At 37.1% G+C, this 22004-nt stretch overlaps 1 protein-coding gene and 1 long non-coding RNA gene across 2 annotated transcripts; one reads left to right on the top strand and one right to left on the bottom strand.

Annotated features, from left to right (window-relative positions):
- Window positions 1–9168: 9168 nt before the first annotated feature.
- Window positions 9169–10596, bottom strand: LOC306802526. Its single transcript, XR_013774391.1, has 2 exons — window positions 10524–10596; window positions 9169–10119 (listed from the first exon to the last, which is right to left on the bottom strand). It is a non-coding gene; the product is annotated as an uncharacterized lncRNA (long non-coding RNA).
- A 327-nt stretch (window positions 10597–10923) lies between these two features.
- On the top strand, window positions 10924–22004 carry TMEM33 (transmembrane protein 33). The gene is made up of 8 exons (XM_079305752.1): window positions 10924–11001; window positions 11090–11154; window positions 12463–12557; window positions 12992–13179; window positions 14131–14198; window positions 14984–15117; window positions 17001–17084; window positions 18437–22004. The coding sequence occupies exons 2-8, from the start codon at window positions 11098–11100 to the stop codon at window positions 18564–18566; spliced, it is 756 nt and encodes a 251-aa protein (XP_079161878.1). The 5' UTR covers window positions 10924–11001; window positions 11090–11097; the 3' UTR covers window positions 18567–22004.

Consider the following 22004-nt stretch of genomic DNA (forward strand, 5'->3'; position numbering starts at 1 on the left):
CTAGCCTTATGAATTTTATTCTTCATAAAATAAAGCTCTACTTTGATACCAGGTGTTAATGCCTTTACTCAAATTGATCTCAGCTAATAGCATTACTGAAAAAGCTTTCAGCAACTGATAGAAATTGAAACACTGTCTCTATTCATATATAACTAATACATATGGTAGACATAATTTAAAGTATTTCTCAGACCAGTTGGCTTGATACTCAGTATTCAAATAGGAAAGAAAAACTATTCACACTGATCTCCAGAGCAGAGCAAAATCAGATGACTAGTGACTGAGCAAGCTAGGTTCATGAAAACAATCTTTGAATATCATGGGTTGAATATAAAGAATGCACAGAACAGATCAATTCCAGAATGTACTACTGTATTTCTATTCACTGGATATCAATGTGCCCCTTTTATTGGTCTTGCAGAATCTGAGGAAGTCGTGATTAGATGGCATGAGTGCTCCATTTTCAAAAGAATAGATAAATAGCATGAAAGTTCTCTTATGACTTTAAGAAGAAATTCCCCCCACACTATTTCTGGTTCCTAGCAAACTTTGCTGTTCTTTGAGAAATACCATTCCTACAAGATATCATGCAATTCTACATCTGCAGATGCCAGAAATACTGGGATGCCAACACCACTGAAAAAGTCCTTCAATATATAAAATATGTCTTCTAACTATCCTTCTTGTAATAAATATTATTCACTATTCATTTCTAGTGACCTTTTTAGCAGTGTTAGATTGTTATATACTTTAAACAAAAAGAATCTTAGTGTGAGGATCTCCAGTGAAATTTTATGACATAATTGTACAACAAATTATGAACGTACTAGTTGCAGTCATCATTGTTCTGTGTTTTATTGCTTTTGTAATCACCACCTCTAAGGGCCTCAAATGAAAATTTGTTGAATGCTGCACTTGCTCAGATTAAAAGAAATCTTGGTGTTTTCTTTTCATTCCTGGGCTTTTGCAGTCTGAAGCCCTGACTGAAGTAGGTGGGGTCATATCCACCAAGGTAAGGGCACCTCTTTGCTCTTACTGAAAAAGTGCAAATGTACTTACATTTCAAAAACAATGAGTAGATGCAATCCAATTTCTGGTTAATTAGACATCTGGAATATCATAAATGACCTTACTTGAAAATCATGGTAAGAGTTTAAATTTTCAGTACACATAGAATACAAACTGTCAGATCATAATGCTTTAAATCTCCATCAAACTGAACCCTGAGAAAACTGGAGAAACAGGAAATTGACCCATGCTCATCACCCATTTACTATGAAAGAGTTCTTATTAGCTCCAGAATAACAAAACATATTTCAAAACTGAGGTTACCACTGATTTACTATGTTACTGAGGTTCATTCAGAGGAGTTTAGAGAGGAAGATTTGAATTACATCTGATATGATGTTGTTATCACAATAGAATCAATTGTGAGGTTTTCCAGCACTGACAGGGACATAATGAAAACAGATCTGTCTTCTGGCCCTGTTATCTCTTGTTGTGCAAGATGTGGCATCTTCAGAAGAGATATGAAAACCAGCTTATTCTTTTTTCATAAAATAATATATTTGACCACTAACCATGCCTTTATCTTTACCTGTTATTTGGTCCTCCATTCTTATTTTTACTAGTTTTACAGCATTTCATCTCTTCTCTAAGCCATGCACTACTACACAGAATATCATCCTGACAGGAGTATCTAAAAGACATTTGTTTCCTCATGATGGTCATGAATTTGACCAAGTAAAGAGGATAACAATCTATATATTTTCTTACAATTATTTTTTTCATGTATCACAAGGCTATTTTAAATTATATTCTGATTAAAGGTAAAAACATTTTAGGAATAGAAATGTACTAACCTGAAGATTCACTCATAATTTCAACATTAATCAAAAGTCACAGTTAGATCTCCAATACTCTTATCCATATTCTTTTTTTACTCATCTATATTTTACTTCTGAATTACTATTTTCCAGTTCTACTGCTACATGATAAATCCCCTGATAAGCATAAGTAAAGCCAAGACAAATATATATTTGATTGACACAAGTTTTATTTTGTTGCATGAGCTGATGCTCACAGGTGAATATAATTAAATTTTATGGTTTATGCCTGAGGCACCTCTGGTATAAAACTGTTGTAAAATACAGCTCATATTTAAAAGTTAGAAGCATACACTGCCTCTATGGCATACTAAGGTCATCAGACTAGCAAATGTTATCAATATTTATAATTTTTCTGGAGAAACATCTTTAGATGTTTCCTTTGAGTCGAGGTCTTCATAAAAACAGACACACTAGAAAACATTGTAATTTGAGAGACTGATGTTTGGAAACTCAGATGAAAGTCAAGATTTCACCTTGTGCTTGGAGATAGCATTGACAGATTGTTCTTGTGCCTTGTGAATTGTCTTTTAGACACTTCTAAGAGAATTTTGTCTCCAGCTTGAAAGCAGGGGGCAAATTTTAGGGACATTTTAATTGTTTGACTGTAGAATCCACTATGGCATCTCATTTTAGTCACAGAACCTCAGAGATGCTTTTTTTACAGATACCTTGCAAAATTGTTCTCTCTCAGAAATTGCAGAATTGCAACATTTCTGAGATTACTAAAATAAATTCACAAAAGAATAAATATGCATGATGGAGAAACACTTGCTATGAAAAATTAAAAGTAATTTCGAATTTTAGTGTGGCAGAACTAGCAGTAGCAGTTCTCAAAGGATGCATTAACCACTGAAATCCTCTTAATTTTGTGGGTTTGCTCATAGTTACAAACTTTAAAACAAAACAGTAAAAACAATTATGTCTGATGCTGTTTCATGCTTCCCAATGACCAGGTACAATTAACTCAAACCCTCTATGAATGATTCAGAGACTTTCTTTTTAGCAACCCACAAGGAATCATCTGAGTTTTCAACCTGTATAAATTTACTAAACTTCATTTTAAAAGTATTTAGATGTTTTAATTCCACCACTTTCACAGTAAGGATCTTACAGATTCTTCTTGTTTCTGCTCTAAATACATGATCAGCAATTTATACTTCTTTATTTTTATATCAACTTAAACCTAACTAATTGTGTGTGTGTCCTACCATTACCTAACACAGAGCAATTCTCTTCTACTGTCCTCTCATAAAATCTGCTACACTTCTGAAGAATATAAATCTTTATAATCTGGTTCAGTTCCTCATTTTTAAATTCATGTCATCAGCCTACACTCCCTAATACTGAGATTTTTTTTTTTTTTCCTCCTGGCCATTTTAAGAGACTGGAGAAAGGATTACAGACATTCTGCTTTGGCATATATAACTTTTTCTTATCTTATTTTACTTTTACTTGAATTTCTCTAAATGGATGATCTCACTAGTAATTTACTTAATTTATTGATGGATATTCTTGTAAAATATAAAACCCTTAGATAAATACATTTTGTTTGTCCAATTTATTTTGGACCATGTCAGTTTGCAATTATTTAGTCCAGTGTTATTTTCAACAGATAGTTATAATCAAAATAATTTTATTTCCAAACCCAAGATTGGTGTAGCAGCTCAGCTTTTTGATACAGTATTGATGAGGAAATTTGTGAGCTGTAGCAATTCAGAATAGCTGCACTGTATGGATACAAATAACCTGTATTCTTGTGCCTGTACCTTAGAAATCAACACTTCCCATAATGATGGAATTCATCAAAACACCTGTTCTGTTTTGACCCTTCACTATTACTCATCACTTTAATTCCTATGAATCTTTAAAACTCCTTATCCTTCTGTACCTCTTAGCAATATGTCTCAACTCCATGAGGTATTTATTACTCTGACAATAGTGGGTGCCAAACCCATCACTAATTGTTCCAGTTTCTTCATTATTGCTGTTTAAGAGTCTCACTTTGCACAAAACCAAACAAATATTGATTGGAAGAGATCCCAGGGACTAGGTGGTCTGACTCCCCCTTGAAGTAGCACTATAGCTGAATCTTGAAAATCTTCAAGGATACAGATTCATATCCTGCTTCATGTAAATTATTCTCTCATTTCTTATTGTTAATCTCTCATTTGTCAAGCACATTCCTGTCACTAAGCCTGCTACAGCTCTCTTCTTACAATTCAGCCTTCTCCAGACTGATGTTTCTTTGGCTATTTTAATACCTCAATTTTTCTGTTTTTAGAGGATTTTTTAAAATTGTGCTAAAAATTAGTATTCAAATTAAACTTTTCCCTTTACATCTTCTTCTCCCCTCTTTTTTTTCCACATTGTCAGTCTTAATCCTAGAATGCTGCTCAAAATCCTTACAATAAATAACTCCTAGTGGCCAAACATCTTCCCCTATCTTTCCTACCTCACTCATCATGAATTTACCTGCTGAAGATATTTTCTCATAGATTCTGCCTCCCCAGTGGGCTGACAGAGAATTATACCGAGAACTGTCTGGATTTCTTCTGCTTTGAGCATCTTTCCAGGTATATTATCCATGAAGTCATTGAATTTTGTCACATCAGGTGAACTTCCAGAATATTTTTTCCAGCTTCTGTCAGAATTATTTTAAATGTTACATCTGCACATTGTTTCTTGCAGCACATAAAAGACTCTGAAGGAAACATGATGAACTTGCCAGAGTTTTTAGTATTTCAAGGTTTTTAATAAAGACCTTCTTCTTAATGTCATCCATGAAGATCAAAACAAAGATGCTATGTCAGAATTATTTATTCAGTGAAGAAGCTAAAAGTGAATTTTCTATAGCCATACTCTGAATTCCTTGTGTTTCCCTTCCCAGGTCACTGACTGATAATACATTAACTATTAAATTTCAGAACCTGTCATACATGTCAATAATCCTGCTCTTTGTTTAACTCTTCATTTTACTTGTGCCACTCTCTAGATTGCTTACAATTCCCTTTGTGTAAATGCCAAATATTTGCCTTGAACCTGAACCTCCCTGTATTTTACCTTCCTAATGAAGTAATTACTACTGACTCTACATAAACAAGCAAAAATTGCTAAAGAAGAAGTGTGAGACAAGTCATTTCTGCAAAAGTCACAGCACAGAATTCAATAAAAAGTTATGTGCCTCAAAGAATATCCTTCCATTACCAGTCATTCTGGTCAATACATAAATCAGAAGCTTTGTGACTGAGCAAGAAACTTATCCTTGACTTATCAAGCAGGCTATCTGATTAATCGGTATCCTTGAGGATTTTTTATCTCAGTAAGAACATTTTCTGGGCTATGGACAGCTTGATTTCATTCAATTTCATGCCACTTCAGCACATGATTAAATCAGATTTAAATGGATGGACTTTACCTATGAGTGTTTGGAAGGACAAATCTAATTAACCTGATTGTCTTTCCATGTATTCTTTATCTTTTCTAAGTTTTAAGCTGTTACTGATTATCGGTGGCTACAAAAAACAGTTGGATAAAAAATGCCTGTACCTTTTTTTGGCAATGATTATAAACTTAAATTAATCTAACTAAATTATATACAATAAAATAAAAAACAGAGGGAATAATTTTATAAATTGGAACACTTGCCTGCTATATCTGGAATTGGATATGCTGTGAGTGAATAAACACCAATGAATTAAAACATTCCCAGTTCCAAGTGGAACATGTCAGTGGACATGTCAGTTGGTTGTGCTTAAAATTTAATATCCAATATCAAATGTGAAAAATATTTCCATATATTCCTAACATGCAATCACCCAGCCAGTTTTCTGAGACTGAATTTCTGAATGGGATCTCACAAAGAATGCAGAAAGTTACTGATTTCTGAGTTTATCTGTACTGCAAAGTGAATTTTGAAAATTCAGCACTTGGAGTATGTATTAAAAGATGAAGAACAAATTATGCAATATAATACATAAGACCACTTAAACCTACCCTGGTTAGGAAAACATACCAGATTGTGTAAAAAAATGTCCAAAACCTAAAGCTTTTCTCTGAATCCTCCTTTAATTTCAATAAGGTCTTCTATAAACACCTGTACACCTTTACTGCCTAGGACATAATGATGGTAAGATGATGCAGACAGACACGATCAAAGGTCTAAAGATGCTTGTAAATGAAACCAGAGGCGGCTCTGTGGGTGCAAAGAACAAAACATGTGCAGCCCCTGCATTTGTTGAGATTGTGAGAAAAGTTTTGTATGTGAATAGGATGGGATTCCTGACACACTGGCTGGGACACTTATGTCAAGAGTCTTCAGCTTGTGTCACCTTCAGATAAAGGCAAAAAAAATCTCTCAATGGTTCATTTTTATTCAGTTTATACAGCTTGCAACCCTAATTATTTATCTGCAAAATTCTGCTTTCACTGAATGAGTGACAGAATGTAATAATAATATCTCTGCTGAAGAAAACAGGACAACAGATTATCATGTTATTAGTTTTTAGTTATTATTGCAGAACCATGTTAAGTGTTACTGTCATCAATCTTTATGAGGTTTCACTCAGATCATATAACAGACAGTATTTTAAAAAGTGGATATTTCCTTTCACATTTTTCTGCATACCTAGAGCTAACATTCTTTGCATGGTAACAGAACTTCTTGGGAAAGCTCATAGGTTTGGGTTTTGTCCTTTGTCCTCTTTTGATTCCTTCATTGTAGCCTGTGATCAGTAAGAGATAAGGAAGCCATTTACCAGCAACCCAGTACTGAGTCCAGCATTGATCAATACACTTTCAGATATTTCTCTGAGCTTGCTAGATGATGTTTATCAATCTCTCCTGCTCTGGTATTTATAATCAAGCACTACAGCTAGTCGAAAGTTTACATCCATAATTCACTGTGTTCCACCATTTGTTGATATGGTCTCTTGCTGCAGATTTCTAAAATCTTCCTAATCTTTCTTTAATTAATTTTTAAAAGAACATTTGCCCATCATTCTTTCCATCCTAAAGTTTTCAATATTTTTTATGTTCTTAATGGGTAGGACATTGCAAATAAAATACATGGTAAGGCTGCTCTCTGATTCAATCACATGACAATCCTTGTTCCATACCTTGAATCCTACAAAAGACATATATAAAGTTATCATATTTTTTATATAGTCTTAAGCTACACATGCTTTTTCTGTGTCACTTATTTTAATAGCATAAGATTATAACAAAATGCCAAGAGTCATGAAAATGCTGACACAGAAAGCAGCTGGAAGGAATTTTGCACATCTATTTCACACATCTTCAAGAATTTTGTGGTTTCTCTTTTTCACTGCTTTAGCACACACTCAGTGATTGAAAGGGTAATTCTTCCAGGAAGGGTGAATAAATGGAAACTTCAGCTGCGAAGGAAAAGAAAGAAGAACATATTTGATATTGCTACAGACCATCCAGCAAAAAATCACAACGCAATCTGGTAGAGACAGAAGACTTCTGTTTCTTTTTCTGAAAAATGTAACAGGCATTTACCCAATGTCCTTTATTGTTTCTTGAGATTTGGATAGCCAGCTTGAGATAACCACAAACAAGAACCAAATTGTTCATTAGAACTTTGCATAAAAACTTATTTTATCTTTGCGTTATACTCTACTGATACAAATAATGGAGCTGGTTTGGCTATGAGGAACTGCAATCCTATCAATCTTGGAGGAATGTTCTCTCTTTTGTTTGAAATAAATGAAAACTGCTACAGATGTTAGCAACAGTACCTTCTTTCAAATCAAGAAGGACAAAAGAGATAAATCATTATCTGAACCTCAAATGCCCCTTGCTGCAAGGTGATGAACACCACCTAAACAATGCCACACCATTGTCTGTTAAAATGATTGAGAACTGATGCCACTGGAGACCACAAAAGATTGCATGCTTGTGATGGTGATGTTATTAAAGAGACAATAAAAAAATCAAATTTAAAACAACCTTTAATGCAAAATACAGATTCTATAAAGTATTTATTACAGCTGTCAAAATGCATTGGTAAAGAATTACTGTTTATAAATTATTTCCATAATGTCTGTAATGAGGTTCTCAGTAATTTGAAACACCATCACAGCCTTCTTTGGATATTCACACTGGCTTCAAATTGTCTATGGAGTTTTGCATATGATTTAATCTGAAAACACATAGCGACTAAGAAGAAAACTGGAAATGCTGGCTTTGGAGTTATATATTCCATTTCTACCCATATGCTGCTGCTTGTGTGCCTACAAGTAAATTACTAATCTTTTTGACCTAAAGTCTTCACTGAACTTCATCTAAATAATGGTGATGTTGTGAGCCTTAGCAAAGTTTCACTGCCTCTGGAGAGTCTCAGCCTTTCTAAACAAAGTCTCAGCCTTGCTAAACAAATGTAAAGCATTGCACTCATATTTTCTTCCATATAATTTTAAAATGTGTGACTTATTTTGCAGACATACTAAGGTGCTTTATTTTTTTCCCAGGAGACATCAAATGGAAGTAGGTGTATATATCTGGGCATAAAAGGTCAAAATATACCCCTTTGCATCCATAACTTTTTAAATTAAGAGCAAGCTGATCCCAGGTATCATTGTCATCACTGTCAGTAATTCTCTGACAGGTGTATAAATTTTGGGGAGGAAAACATGGAAGTGTTAGTTACAATTTCAGCTGGGTCTGTGCTGATTGTGTTGGACTGCCACAGTGGAAAAATGGGACTGTACTGCTAATGAGGTAGGTGAGTCCTCATCAATTGCAATGATACTCTTAAAGCAAATGGGTGCCTTGATAGTATGGAAGAGTCCTCTTACAGCTGTTGGAAACAAAATCATTAGTAACAGACAGATCAATTTCTGCTCCTCCTCTTGGCTCAGTAATGTCATAGCAGAGGAGAACTGTGAAAAGGAGAAGCCAATAGCTGACACTTGATTTCTAAAAATATTATTTAATGTCTTCCTTCAAGTTAAATTAAGCAGTAATATGGTCTGAAGTGCTCAACAGAAGAGACTACATTGAACAAGAAGCAACAGCAGGTGCAGAACAAAGGTGGAAAGTCAGGAAAACAAGGACTGGTATGAAGAAAAAGGGGATTAGTTGCAAAGGGCAAAGAGGGACTTTTCTTATTAAATTTTCCAAAGTACGACATTTTTTAAATCCATTACCGTTGCAAATAAATAATGGCTTAACACTATTTAAATGAAATTAAGGCAAAATGGTGAAAGACAACTCTTGCTGTTTTGACCAAGAGACCAAACTAGAATCTGGAAATGAATGCTATGCATAAAAATACATTGAGTCCTTCCTAAATTACAAGTGCTACGAAATGAAAAAGCACTCTTGCTAAAGACATGGAGTTGTCATTCTGGGTTCATTTAAGAAATACATGTAATCTTGAACATGGGCCAGGTTTTTTTCTTTTGTGACATTTCAGTTAAACATTCAGTGGTTTTCATGTTTCAGTTGCATCTAAACAAATCTCCTGGATGTATCAATATTTAATTTTGAAATATAGTATTTGGTAATAGTTCAACTTGACTTTACTGGGCTATATTTGAAGTCTTTATTTTGGTTTAGCATAAATGTTTGTCAGTTTTTTTACACACCTGAGAAGCCCAGTAGACACACTGAGAGTCCTAATTCTCCACTTCTGCTCAGTAGAGTCTCCTCCCCCCACAAAAAAACATCTCAAAGTAGGAGGTAGCTCTCATGCCCACTTCTCAGTCACCTAAATGAGAGATGGATGGTTGGGAGAGAAGCGGGAAATCATCTTCAATTTAAAAGTGTTAACTAGCCTAAGATTGCTTATTTATAATTGTTATGGTATTAGAATCCCTATCAGCCGGCTTTTTTGTCAACATACTTCATTATACATTCTTCCTTAGTGTCTTCCAACCTATCTTCAAGTTTAATCACCACAAGCCAGAAATGAGGCTGATTGCCGATGCTGATTCCAATATCCTTGCTCACAGGAATATGTCTTTCTTGCTGTTGGAAAGTAATTGAATTGAAAGCCTCTGGGAACGATTAGAAGCTGGAGCAGACGGCTTGCTGTCCTGAGAGCCGTGCTGCCAGGAGGGGGAACCTGCTGCACATGCTTTGGAGGAAGCCAGAAGCACAACTGCATGAAGCCACAGCAGCCGAAAGTCAAAGGTGTCGGTCACGAGGCCCCACGTTTTGTTGCCTTTCGCTTTGATGCCACTTCAGACGAGTTGCACACTTCCAGCTGAGAACAAAAACATGTTCACATAGCTATCCAGCAAAAATAATAATAATAAAAAAATTAAGGGCAAAGGGAAGATTAATGAAGGGAAGATTAAACATTCCCTGGAAAGGGAAATTACATATGCTACATGTCAGAGAGTGAACAGAAAGTTACCTCTGCTTTGTGCCACGCTCCTGTCAGAGGTTGCTGATACACCTGTACTCGAGTAAAGCTCCCTAACTTTATGGTTTGATGATTACTGATTACCACAGATTTCAGAAACTTGTTTCAAAATTCCAGCTCTTTAACGTAATAGCCCTGACTGACTTTAGGTCCACCTGGCTTTGAGGAGATGCGTTTTTGTGGTTTCCACCACCCTTTCAACATTCTAGGGAACCAAAGACACAAAAACACAGGGGCACAACCTTGCACCGCAGCACCGGGAACTGCGGAGGGCCCCGCACGCGTCCTGCGACCCTGCGATTCCCATTTGTATTGCGATGCACAGCTCCGAGCCTCGCAGGCTGCTGTGGGAACCCGGAGCCCTGGAAGCCCAGTCAGCCCTCAGCGAGCACACACTCCCCGCACCGGGCCGAAGCTGCTGCTGCCACGACATCCGAGTGCCCCCAAACACCCCTACAGACGGAGCTGAGCACCTGTGTCCCGGCTGCTGTGGACAGCGGGCCAGGGGCCAGCGTCCTGCCCAGCGGGCTCACCCCGCAGCCGCAGCCGCGACCCCGCCGCGGTGCCCGCGCTGCCGCCCAGCCCCGTCCCGTGACGCCGCCGGGAGCATCCCAGTCGCCGCCTACATTGCCCGGCAGCCCGCGGCCGGGAAGTGGCGTCCGCCGCATCCGGGAGCGCGGATCCGCCGGAGCGTGTTCCGTGCCCGGTCTGGCGCTTGCGGTGGGTCGCGGCCGGGCCGGGAGCGGGAGCTCGGGGGTGGCGATTGCGGTCGCGTGTCCCGCGAACTGAGGCGCTTCTCTCCCCGCAGGTGCGGCCATGGCGGACTCCACGCAGAACGGGCCCATGCCAGGCGCGGCCGGCGGCGGGGCCGTGGTAAGGAGCTGCCGGGCCTGGGCCGGGCCGGGCGCGGGGCTGCGCCGGCGGCGGGGCTGCTGCAAGCGCAGCGGGGCACTGCTCGCCCCGCTGCGGGCGGGGGAGAGCGGCTTTCGCTTGCCGATTGAAAGCGTGCTCCTGGGGTGCCGCCGCTCTTGAAAATGGCTGAATTGGACGTAGTTCAGTGTGGTAGCACCTGTATTGCACAGAATCGTAGAATATGCTGAGTTGAAAGGGACCCACAGGAGTCCTCGAGTCCAACTCGTGGCCCTGCACAGGACACCCCCGAAGTCACACTGTGTGCCTGAGAGCATTGTCCAAACGATGGAACTCTGTCAGGCTGGTGCTGTGACCCAGTGCTGGGAGCCAGTTCCAGTGCCTACCCTCCCTCTGGGTGAAAAACCTTATTCTGATAATCTAACCCAGCCTTGACACAGCTTCATGCTATTTCTGTAGTTATATTGTGCAAGTAAGATACAAAATCGTATTGCGAAGATGCTTGTAGGTTTCTGGTCATTTCCATGGTGATGCACTAGGAATATAAAGGAAAAGAGTAATCTTCAAAAGCTGGTCCAAATATGGGGAAAAAATGGACTCTTTCAGATGGAGTGAAGCGTTGTTTTGACTCGGATACACATATAGCCAAAAGCATTCTGTGTTTCATTAGAGCCTTCTGGCACTTTGGCTATATCAAGATTGAGCAGGGCTGTGGTTAGGAAGAGCCCAAAAAGAGGAGAGGTCAGGATTGCTGTGAAAAGTTTTCTGCTTTTTCAAGGCCAGGAATATGTGAACCAAAAGGATGCCACTTTCCTTATAATGTAGTTATGCCAGCTTTACCTCACCCTATATTTTTCCTCCCTCGCTAAGAATTGTGGAGATTTAGCCCCAGGTGTGTGCAGTATATTCTAAAAGAAACCTTGAAGCAAAAGTCAGTCAGGTCTAGCGACCCTACATGATAGCATTTGTGAAGCTGACTGTTTAGTGAGGTGTGTTTGGATAGAAAAACTGCTTCTCTAGAAGTTCTTACCACTGTATTTGATTGTAATGTGCAAAGGAGTCTCTTCGTTCTGGGGAAGCCGAGCTATTTTTCATCTGGGTAGTAACATCATATGAGCCAAGTATCACAGAACAAAAAAAAAGCTTTCTGCTTCAAGCTATAATTTGCTTATACTGATGTTGAGGAAAGACTTGCAATTTAATAGAATTGGGAAGAGTGTTCATTGTACACAAGTATTAAGATACTGGCTTCTGTTGAGGCTGGTCTTTTTTTTTTCTTTTTCTTTTTTTTTTTTGTCTTTTCCAATGTAGCAATTTCTGATGGCTAATAAGTTGGATACAGCAATGTGGATTTCCCGCTTGTTCACGGTTTACTGCTCAGCTTTATTTGTCCTGCCTCTTCTAGGGTATGTACCATAATAATGTAAAATAGCATTAAAAATTTACAAACAAACTAGATTCTCTTTGCATATAGTTGTTTTTTTCATGTCAGGTGAATGGTTGTTATTCAGCTGACTTGGATGCTTTTTGTCAGAATAGTTTACAGATTGTAGATTGGTTTAAAACACAGATGTGTTTGGAAAATGTATTGAACAAATGTAATGTAGTGGTAAATGCATGTTTTTGTGTGTAAATGGAGTATTATATTGAGTTGTCTTAGGCAACTGCAGTAAAGTCAGTATTAAACAGTTTCTGAGTTATTTTTTGGGAATAGTGCTTATGTACAATAATAGAAATAAATATAAATACTTCAGGTATTGTTCAGTTGTGATGCAATCCTCGAGGGTAGAAGACTTCTGAGCTTGGTTCACATGGTAACATCTCCTCTGATGATTTGCAGGTTGCATGAAGCAGCAAGCTTTTATCAGCGTGCCTTGCTGGCAAATGCTCTCACCAGTGCCCTCCGACTACACCAAAGGCTACCACACTTCCAGCTTAGCAGGGCCTTTCTGGCCCAGGCTTTGCTGGAGGACAGCTGCCATTACCTGTTGTACTCCCTTATCTTTGTGAATTCCTACCCTGTTACAAGTATCCTTTTCTTGTGTCATCCTGTGAAATGTTTTTAAATATATTGAAAACATGATTCTTTTCATCACCTTTGCCATGGTTTGAAAAACTAGTTTGAACTAGTTTGATGTGTTTGCTATTTATAGAACATACTCTGTGTAAAATATGGGAGGCTTATGTTGATTGATCCATATTCAGTTTAATCAGCCCTGTAATTAGTGCACTGCATTCTCTGGCTATTTAGATTTTCTCTTTTTGAGGCTTAAGTTTGGTGGGATTTTTATAACCAGCCTCCAGTGATATTTGGAGAAGTTGGTAATTTTAATTTATTGCCAATACAGAGCTTATACAGTTCTCACTGTAATAGACATTCATGATGTAGAGAGAGAATTATTCAGTAGTAGCTCTCTCAGATAAGTTGTTAAACTGATAAAGTCTGCAGTTTGCTCCTGTGGATTGTCAAAGGTGACATGTCAGAGCTGACTTTATGTCACACTATGTACACTGAATGTCCTACTCTTAAAATCATTCTGGCAGAGAAATGTCTACCTTCTTGCTCTGTAAAATCAGAATGGCTGGCAACTGCATGTTCTTTGGTAAAGAAATTAATTTTGCAGCATCTTTTAACAAAAAATACAACAACATTTATTTAAGAGGTTTTGAGTAGTAAGCTCACATGTGCCTTCTGTAGAGAGAACATATTTCAGTAGAAGCTCACTGGCGTCTAATGGTGTGTGTTATACTTTTGCATACCCATATTTTGAAGTTAATAAAAATGCATAGCAAAGAGGTGTAAGAAGCAAAAGGAAGAGCTGTAAATATAGGTCTTAGACTTATACATATCTTCATCCAGTATAGGTCATTCCAGCCAAAGTTTTGCAAAGAGCTATCAAGCTATGACTGGTGTAGTATAACATCATGGAGAAATGAGGCACTAGCACAACCTGTGATTTTCCTTATGGCTTGCTTCAGTGAGTATTTTTCCAGTTCTGCTGTTCTCTTTGCTTCATGCTGCAACATACACAAAGAAGGTTCTTGATGTAAGTATTATGTGTATATGTTACAATTAATACATTTTATATTCTTGAGGTTTATAGACAGGTTTAAGTTGCAGCTCTGGTTTGGTTTTCTCTGGCTGCACTAGAGGAATTAGAGTGAAACTGTGGTATGGAATTTCAGCACAGAGAATTTGAGAAGACTTTTTTGGGTTGGTTGGGTTTAGTGGTTTGTTTTTTTATTTTTTCCCCTTTCGTGGGATGATATGTTAGAGTTGTTGCTAATTATTTTTCTTTAAATGCTTTATTTTGAAGGAAACGAAATCTGTGGAAAGGTTAAGTTGAAACCTAAGATGTGTATTTTTCGGGCTAAACCATAGCCTGTGAATTTTATTCTGTTTCAGTAGTAAAGTAACAAACTACAGAGTGAGACCAGCAAGCAAAATACTTGCCAGTTGCTCTTGCTGCTCAATGCACTGCCATATGCATCCTAACATAACTCCAGACTTTGGTGCTCCTAAACTGGGCTGTCTTGCTGCCATGGGCACTTCTCCTAGTGGACTGAACAAGGCTGGTGGCTGTCTCTGTGCAGTTGAACCTAAAATTGGTGGATGAGGGAATTGCAACATCTGATGGCATTAGTTGAACTCTGTAAATGATGGTGTTCCGAGCCTGCAGTAGTTTTCTGTAGAATATTAATCTCAAAACTAATGAAGTCTTAAAATGTTGAAATGGGTGGTAAATAGCAATTGTTTGCATTTTGTTTTCTCTGTGCTAATGAAGATAGGTGTAACTTATGTATGCTGTAAATAATTTCTTCTTCTTTAAAGGCACGAAGTTCAAACAGTGTGCCCTTTTTGAGAAATTTCCTAGAGAAACTGAATGCTAATCAACAGAATATTCTAAAATTCATTGCTTGCAATGAAATTTTCCTGATGCCTGCTACAGTTTTCATGCTCTTCAGGTAAGAATTATGATAAATATTTAAATAATTAGAAACTGCTACACATGACTGCCTTTTGCAAATGAGTTCTCTATGGATCATATTACTCTGTTTGTATGGTTCTGGCTGACCAAGACTTGAACTTCAAATAAAATTTGAGTGACTTTCAGGCTTCTTAAATTTGTGCATCCTGACATCAAAAGGCATTCACTATTATGTAACTGAGCATCAAAAAACCTTCCCTTTCATAGTGTGGGTGATGAGTCACATGGGAGTTTTTCAGGCTTGAAACTTGAATTCGCCCACATTTCTATCAGAAATTGATAAGTAAGTTTAATTTTGGTTAGTTTAGTAGAATATTAAGATCTTCAGCTTATTTTTGACAAATAGATTCCTGAAATTTAAATGGCAAAGTTTCATTATGCAAAAAGTGTGCAAGAGGGAGTAGGTTGCATTCTCTCCTATGCTGCTTGTGAGCAGTGACCCTTCTGGGTTTTTGTTCCATTTGATTCTGCCTGCTGTGCAGCCTGTTGAAGTTATTTTAGGGATATTGAACGTGTTGGCATAATGACCTGCCAGACACAGAAGTTTAGGTCATTGCCTTTTAATATTTAGAGGGGAACACAGCCTTTGTTCTGTACAAGTTATAGGATAGTGGGAACATTTGTCTTGAGTCATCTCATAAGCAGTAGAAGGGAGACTTTACCTTCTTGGATGGGATGGATAATTTGTCTTTATCTTTTGATATATCAGCTGAACATTTCAATGCTTCAGCCCTCAAGGATTGCATTCCATCTGAGACCACTTACCAGCTGATAGATTCACTCTATCCAGTATCAGAAACTTTCGAGTGCTCTGAACTTAGTATAGATTTTTTTTTCCTTTTGCCTCTCTGTGGAAGAATCTAGTTGTGAAATGTTGCTACTTGATATGTCATCTGGTAGATATTAGAGCTTGTAAAAGGTCATATGCCAAACTTTAAAATAATTTAATTGCTAAATGCAGCTATTGTGAAATTTTGTTCTTTAAATGTTGTAGCATATTAAATTGTCAATATTGTACAGATTTCAAGATTTCATCTTTCTTCCCTCCTGTACCTCACTTTCACTTTGTATTTTTCTTCTGGGAAAAGATGCTTCTAATACTTGAAGGAGTTCTACTTACTGGAACTTACTTACTATCATGTTTAAATTCAAACAGTTTTTTAAATAATGTGTTATTTAAAGTGGCTTCAGTCAGTAGAACTTAGGGCATTTCTGTTGCTTTGTTGTGTATGGTTTGTGTGTAATGTTTCCACTATTTCACAGCACAGCCATGTCAAACAGCAATTTTGTGAAATACCAAGGCCTCATTTCACTGTAACTGAAATAAATGGGTGTTAGCTTGGCATTAAAGTCTCATTATACTTGTGTAATTGTTTGCAGTGTGTTCTGAGAAGTTTTGCAAAAGATACTAGAAATATGGTCCAGATATTCAAAGTGCTGCAATTAGATTGAACAGGGTCAATGTAATTGGACTACTTATGTCAGCCAGTTTCTGGGCTTGAGCAGCACAGGTTTTCTTGCTATTAACTAAGTGTTCAACGTCATTGCTATGATTCTTTGCACACCACCAGAAATGAGGCATATAAAAACACTTCATAAATATAAAATCTATACAAGAACAGCACTTCTTTAACTACTTCATTGAGCACTTTTATTCTATAATGTTTCTGCATGTCTAAGTGTATAATTATGTACTTTTTCTTGTCAGATCTAGATTTTCTGATCCAATGTGACCCAAATCTAGCCTTCTTTTGAACCCAAGTAGTTTGCTTGCTTTTCTTAGAAAAATTCCTTGTTTTGGTGCTTTGTTCTGGGTTTTCTTTTGTCTCTAGTAAGCTCTGCTGACCTGTTCTCTTTCAGTGGACAAGGGAGTCTGCTGCAGCCGTTCATTTACTATAGGTTTCTTACATTACGCTACTCCTCTCGGCGAAATCCGTACTGTCGGTAAGCACTGCATTGATTTTTGGATGGTAACTGCATAGTGCTTGGGCATTCAGAAACCTTTCATTCTAGAATGAATGCAGAGCTCATCACACTACATCTGCAAATAGCAATTGTAGAATTTTAAATACACCTGGATGCTAAATAAAACTGTGGCTGTTAAAGGTTAGAGTTATTTCATGTAAGGGATCAGAAATGTTCTGCCATTCTTGAATGGGAGCTTTCAGAACATGCTTTTGCAATTAAAACTACTTTGGGAGAAGAAGGTCTTTCTTATCAGAGACATAGCCTTATTTTTAGATTGTAGTACATCTGAGGCTGACACTTAAAAACTTGTGTAATTGAAAGAAAATCCTGTGGATGATCTTAAACATGTTCATTGCCTTTAGTTAAATTCATAAATAAGGCTAATTGTATTTGAAATAGAACCTTATTGATCTTGAAAGTTGGTCAAGCCAATGTTATTGCTTTAGACTTTGAAATCATAAATATTCCTATGAGCGTTTTCTCAGATGAGTGCCTTTTAGAAGTTTTTTTTAACACCATTGCATAGCTTAAGATTTTGTGAACAGACTTTCCAGTCTAATTGATCAGAAAATGGCATGTTAGAGTGCCAAAAGGGTGGCTTTGGATGCCATGATATGCAAAGACAGGTGTAAGAATCACAAGCTTAATTGTCTTCTATTCCATATCTGTATAAGAAATCAGTTGTTCCATCCTGCTGCATGTATTTATTTTTAACAAAATCAACATCTGTGAAGTTGCTTTACTACTTTGGTATCTAAACACAATTTAACCTGTGCAATACTAAAATTGACATTTGGTAAAACTAATTTATCCAAAATATTCTGCAGGCAATTTTGTAGTTTTAAGGGAAATTAGTGATGAGGGTTTTATTTCTCAGGTCTGTGTTCTAATAGCTGCTTCTATTCTATTGCAGTGCAGGGTTCTTGCATATTTCCAATAAGTAGCACAAACACAATAGCTTCCCAGCTCCTTACACTGTTTGTGATAAAGCATTACTCTTTTTTCTCTTTTTTTATTGTGCTTCTATAGCCTCTGTAGTATTTATTTTTTTCATTTGCTTTTTTTCTGCTGGAAGTTGGAGTTTTTCTGCTCTCTAGTTCAGTAACTTCCAACTGAGGATGGATATAGAGTTAGTTAAAAAGTTAATGTTTAAAAGTCAAGAATTCTGAGGCTCTTGGAAGCAGCACTGAGTTGGCCTAAAGAATTTAACTTAAAATGTCTGTGTGAGTGTGATACTGAGAAAATAAGTGGATGTAAAAGATATATGGTATGTGATATATGATATATGCTGTAGGGTTTTAAAAGTGTCTTTAAATCTGATTTTTCAGGACTCTCTTCACCGAGCTCAGGATTGTTGTTGAACACTTAATAATGAAGCCCTCGTGCCCTGTTTTTGTAAGAAGACTATGCCTCAGTGGCATTTCCTTTATAAGCAGATTGGCACCAAATGTTGCATAGCCAAATTCAGGCACTCCTGTTTTGTGAACATTATGAGCAGCTGGCACTTCTGCTGATGATTGGAAATTCCTGGTTTTACACTGATCTTGCTCTGGGCTGTGTAAAAATACATACATGCTTTTCTTGGAGATAATATGAAATTTAGCATATCAAAAAACAAATAATAGAAACTTAAATTAATTGTGCTCTGTTGTTAATTGATGAAGAAATTTGATGCATCCTACCTAAAACATGGCCTATCATACAGGTTTGTTGTTTTGTTTTGTTTTTTAGAATCAAGAATTGTTTGAGATTGATTGAAACTTATTATAAAGGATCTGTGCTCACTAGGTTTATGTTAGTTGGAACTATAGCTACTTTAGGATGTCTCCAGTGGATAGCAGTTGATACACATACCTATGCAGTACACTTTGGACAGTATTCTTCTGCTTACTAAATGTATATGTAGAATTGTTTTGTCCAATTTATTATACTTATAGTATAAATATGGCCCACTTTGAAGTTAACACAAGGGATTAAAATCTATCAGGCTGACAGAGATAACACTCCTTTCTGAAGGAAAGGCTATTTTTATTAATAATGCATAACAAGAATTCTCCCATGTTTCTACCTTGTGACATAATCTTATATTATTCTGTTGGAAGACATACCAAGACTGATCACAGAAAACTCTGTGCAGTTTTCTTGTCATAACAAGTTGTTTTACCAAGCCAAACTGCTGACCTGTAGGATTTTCTGACTAAGATGTAATGCTTAAACTTTTAACCATGTCTGAAATGAACTAATTAATGTTAGTGAAGTAACTTTTGCAGAGTCATTGCAGATTTGTTCTTGTGTCCACACAAATGTGAGACTGCAGTAATTCAAGCATGTTAGCTTTTTAAAAAGTTAATCTGTAGGTAGCTCTATATAAATTGTTATTCCAGTTTCTGAGACCCTCATTGTGATGGGAAATTTACATAAAGAATTGCACCTGTTTAGGCAGCTTCTGAAACAAATGGGTGTGGTCATCCAGCTGATGACTGATCTGAAGCCAGTGTCATGACTACAGGAATTAATATTAAATTAAGTTATAAATTAATTACACTGATTATGCATTCACCCAGCAGCTGAATGGTAGATCATGGAAAAATAATACTGTCTGATCACAACTTCTTTCCAGAAATTCAAGGCAAAATATTTGCTGAATTTTCTGTAGTTAGCATTAGTATTCTAATTGCATAAAGTTAAAGGACTTTCATTGACCTTTTGTAAACTTCTGTAGCACTGAACTTAACTATTCTTCCATGGTCAGAGAAATCTTATGAGAAGAGCTTTCAAAAATAGTCTTGAAGCAAAGTATTTTATTTTCCTGTAACTGTTGAGTTAACTTGTTTGTGATATGGATATCATTCTGACATTACAGTTGTATTAGTTTTTAGATCAGAGCCATGTATTTATAAACTTACTTCATTTTTTTGCTCAACCTCTTGGTACTGATGAACCAGTTTGTAATTGAATATGATATTCTTTGACTACTTGTCTTGCTCTCTGAACATGGTTACCTATTTATAGAATACTCGCACACTGCAGAAGCAACTGCATGCAGTTAATGCTCAACAGCTGCTAAAGACTTGGAATGAGATTGATTATATGTCCTATAATGATTGATTATGTATCCTATAATTTGAGGATTTTATAAAAACTAAAATTTCTACTGCAATAAAAGGAGTGTTAAATGTAACTTGCTAGGCTCTTCAGGCTCATTTTCTCTCTAACCCAACTTACTGATGCTTGAACCTGGAAGTTGAGCAGAATGCTGTCCTGTGTGTATGTGTGCATGTTCTTATATTCCCACTGCTGCTTCTGAATGGGATATAATGTCTTGTGCACTTCTAAATTACTTTATAGGGAATTTTTGCCTTCTAAAGTGCAAAAATTTATGTCCCTTTCCTTCAAAATCTAATTCAAGAATGAGCACTGCAACAATGGTATCTAATCAGAGAGAAGAATCCAGACCTACTTATTACTGCTTCTGTTCCTCAGCATGGTTCTAGACCCTCTGTCATGTTGCATGATGTGTCTTTTGAATGATGACATCAGATTCTATTCAGTTGTTTGCACCACTGCAATTTAAAAATTAATTTGGTCATCTAAGTTGATCCCCCATACTGGGGGTGGAAGGCAAATAAAATCTGTAATTACTGTAAGCAAAATAACATGTTACATCTGAGCAAATTTTTGTGGTCTGACTGCTGCTACGGGTGCATTCTACTGTTCCTTAATTATATGATTAGAGAATAAATTAGTTACTAAATTAGAGATGAGTCTGTAACTGAGGGATGCTAAGTAGAGATCCAACTCAATGCATGCAGGAGAAGGATTAGAAGGAATAAGTGAATGACAATGCTGTGAGTAAAGAGTTGGAAGACAGTGCTGTGAAGTAGAACTTAAATGTGGATACTGAATTTATCTCTTTCTGCTAAGTCTTGAAAACGGACCAAGTGGAGGAAATTTCATAAAATGGATTTGATTTGGTTTGGCCAGTAGCATATTCTTGGCTTTGCTTGGCAAACGAGAGCAGCTTGTGGCCTGGTAAAACATACTTCTCTGATGTGTTGAGAAAACATGGAACAATGTTGTTATCATAATGTTCAAGCCAAATAAATAGGGCACCTGACCTGTGCTCTGCATCATCTTGGATATTTTACTGTAGCCCTCCAGCTGCCTAAGTGATAACATTGAGTTTCCTCCATGGAATAACATTCTATCCTTGAGCCTGCTTCCTCCACAGTTTGTGACTGTGTCTCTTCTAATGATTAAAGTAAATATAAAATGCTGGTTGTATCCTGATAGCTTGAGGGGTTTTTTTGGTGAAGAGAGCTGTATATACATTTTGCTGTGCTGTCAACAGCTGGCTCTCATGCAGAGGCTGTGACAAAAGCCTGTGATTGTAGAGAAATATTGCAACTGACCATAAAGTGCCTGCCAATCCCAAAATGAAGCAGAAGAGTTTTTGTATTACTGGAATGTTTCCTATCTTATGTGGTAACTGTTTCCACTGGTATAAATCATACTGCTCATAGTTTGTTGTTGTCTTAACTTTTGTAAATTAAGTGCTGTTGCATAGATCCTGTGGGTAGACAAATGCCTTGCTCTCTACAAGCTTTCTGTAGAAGTGATGCTCCAGTTAAACCCTTGTTTGTTTTCATCTGTAGATGAAGTATCAGGAGCCATTGGGTCTGTTGGAGTAACTAATGCCAGTTAGGATTTCTTACACACAAAGTAACTCACCAATACATTCATCCTCTCCTTCCTTGCCTTTTATTTAATTTTATACATATATTGTCATTTCTGTGCTGTCACTTTTATGTTTTGCTCCCTTCTTTGATGTCTGTTTAAGTGGAGCAATATCTGTTAATGTTTTAAGGATTTAAATAAAAATTATTACAATTAGGA

The sequence above is a fragment of the Erithacus rubecula genome, assembly GCF_903797595.1.
Source record: "Erithacus rubecula genome assembly, chromosome: 5".
Lineage (NCBI taxonomy): Eukaryota > Metazoa > Chordata > Aves > Passeriformes > Muscicapidae > Erithacus > Erithacus rubecula.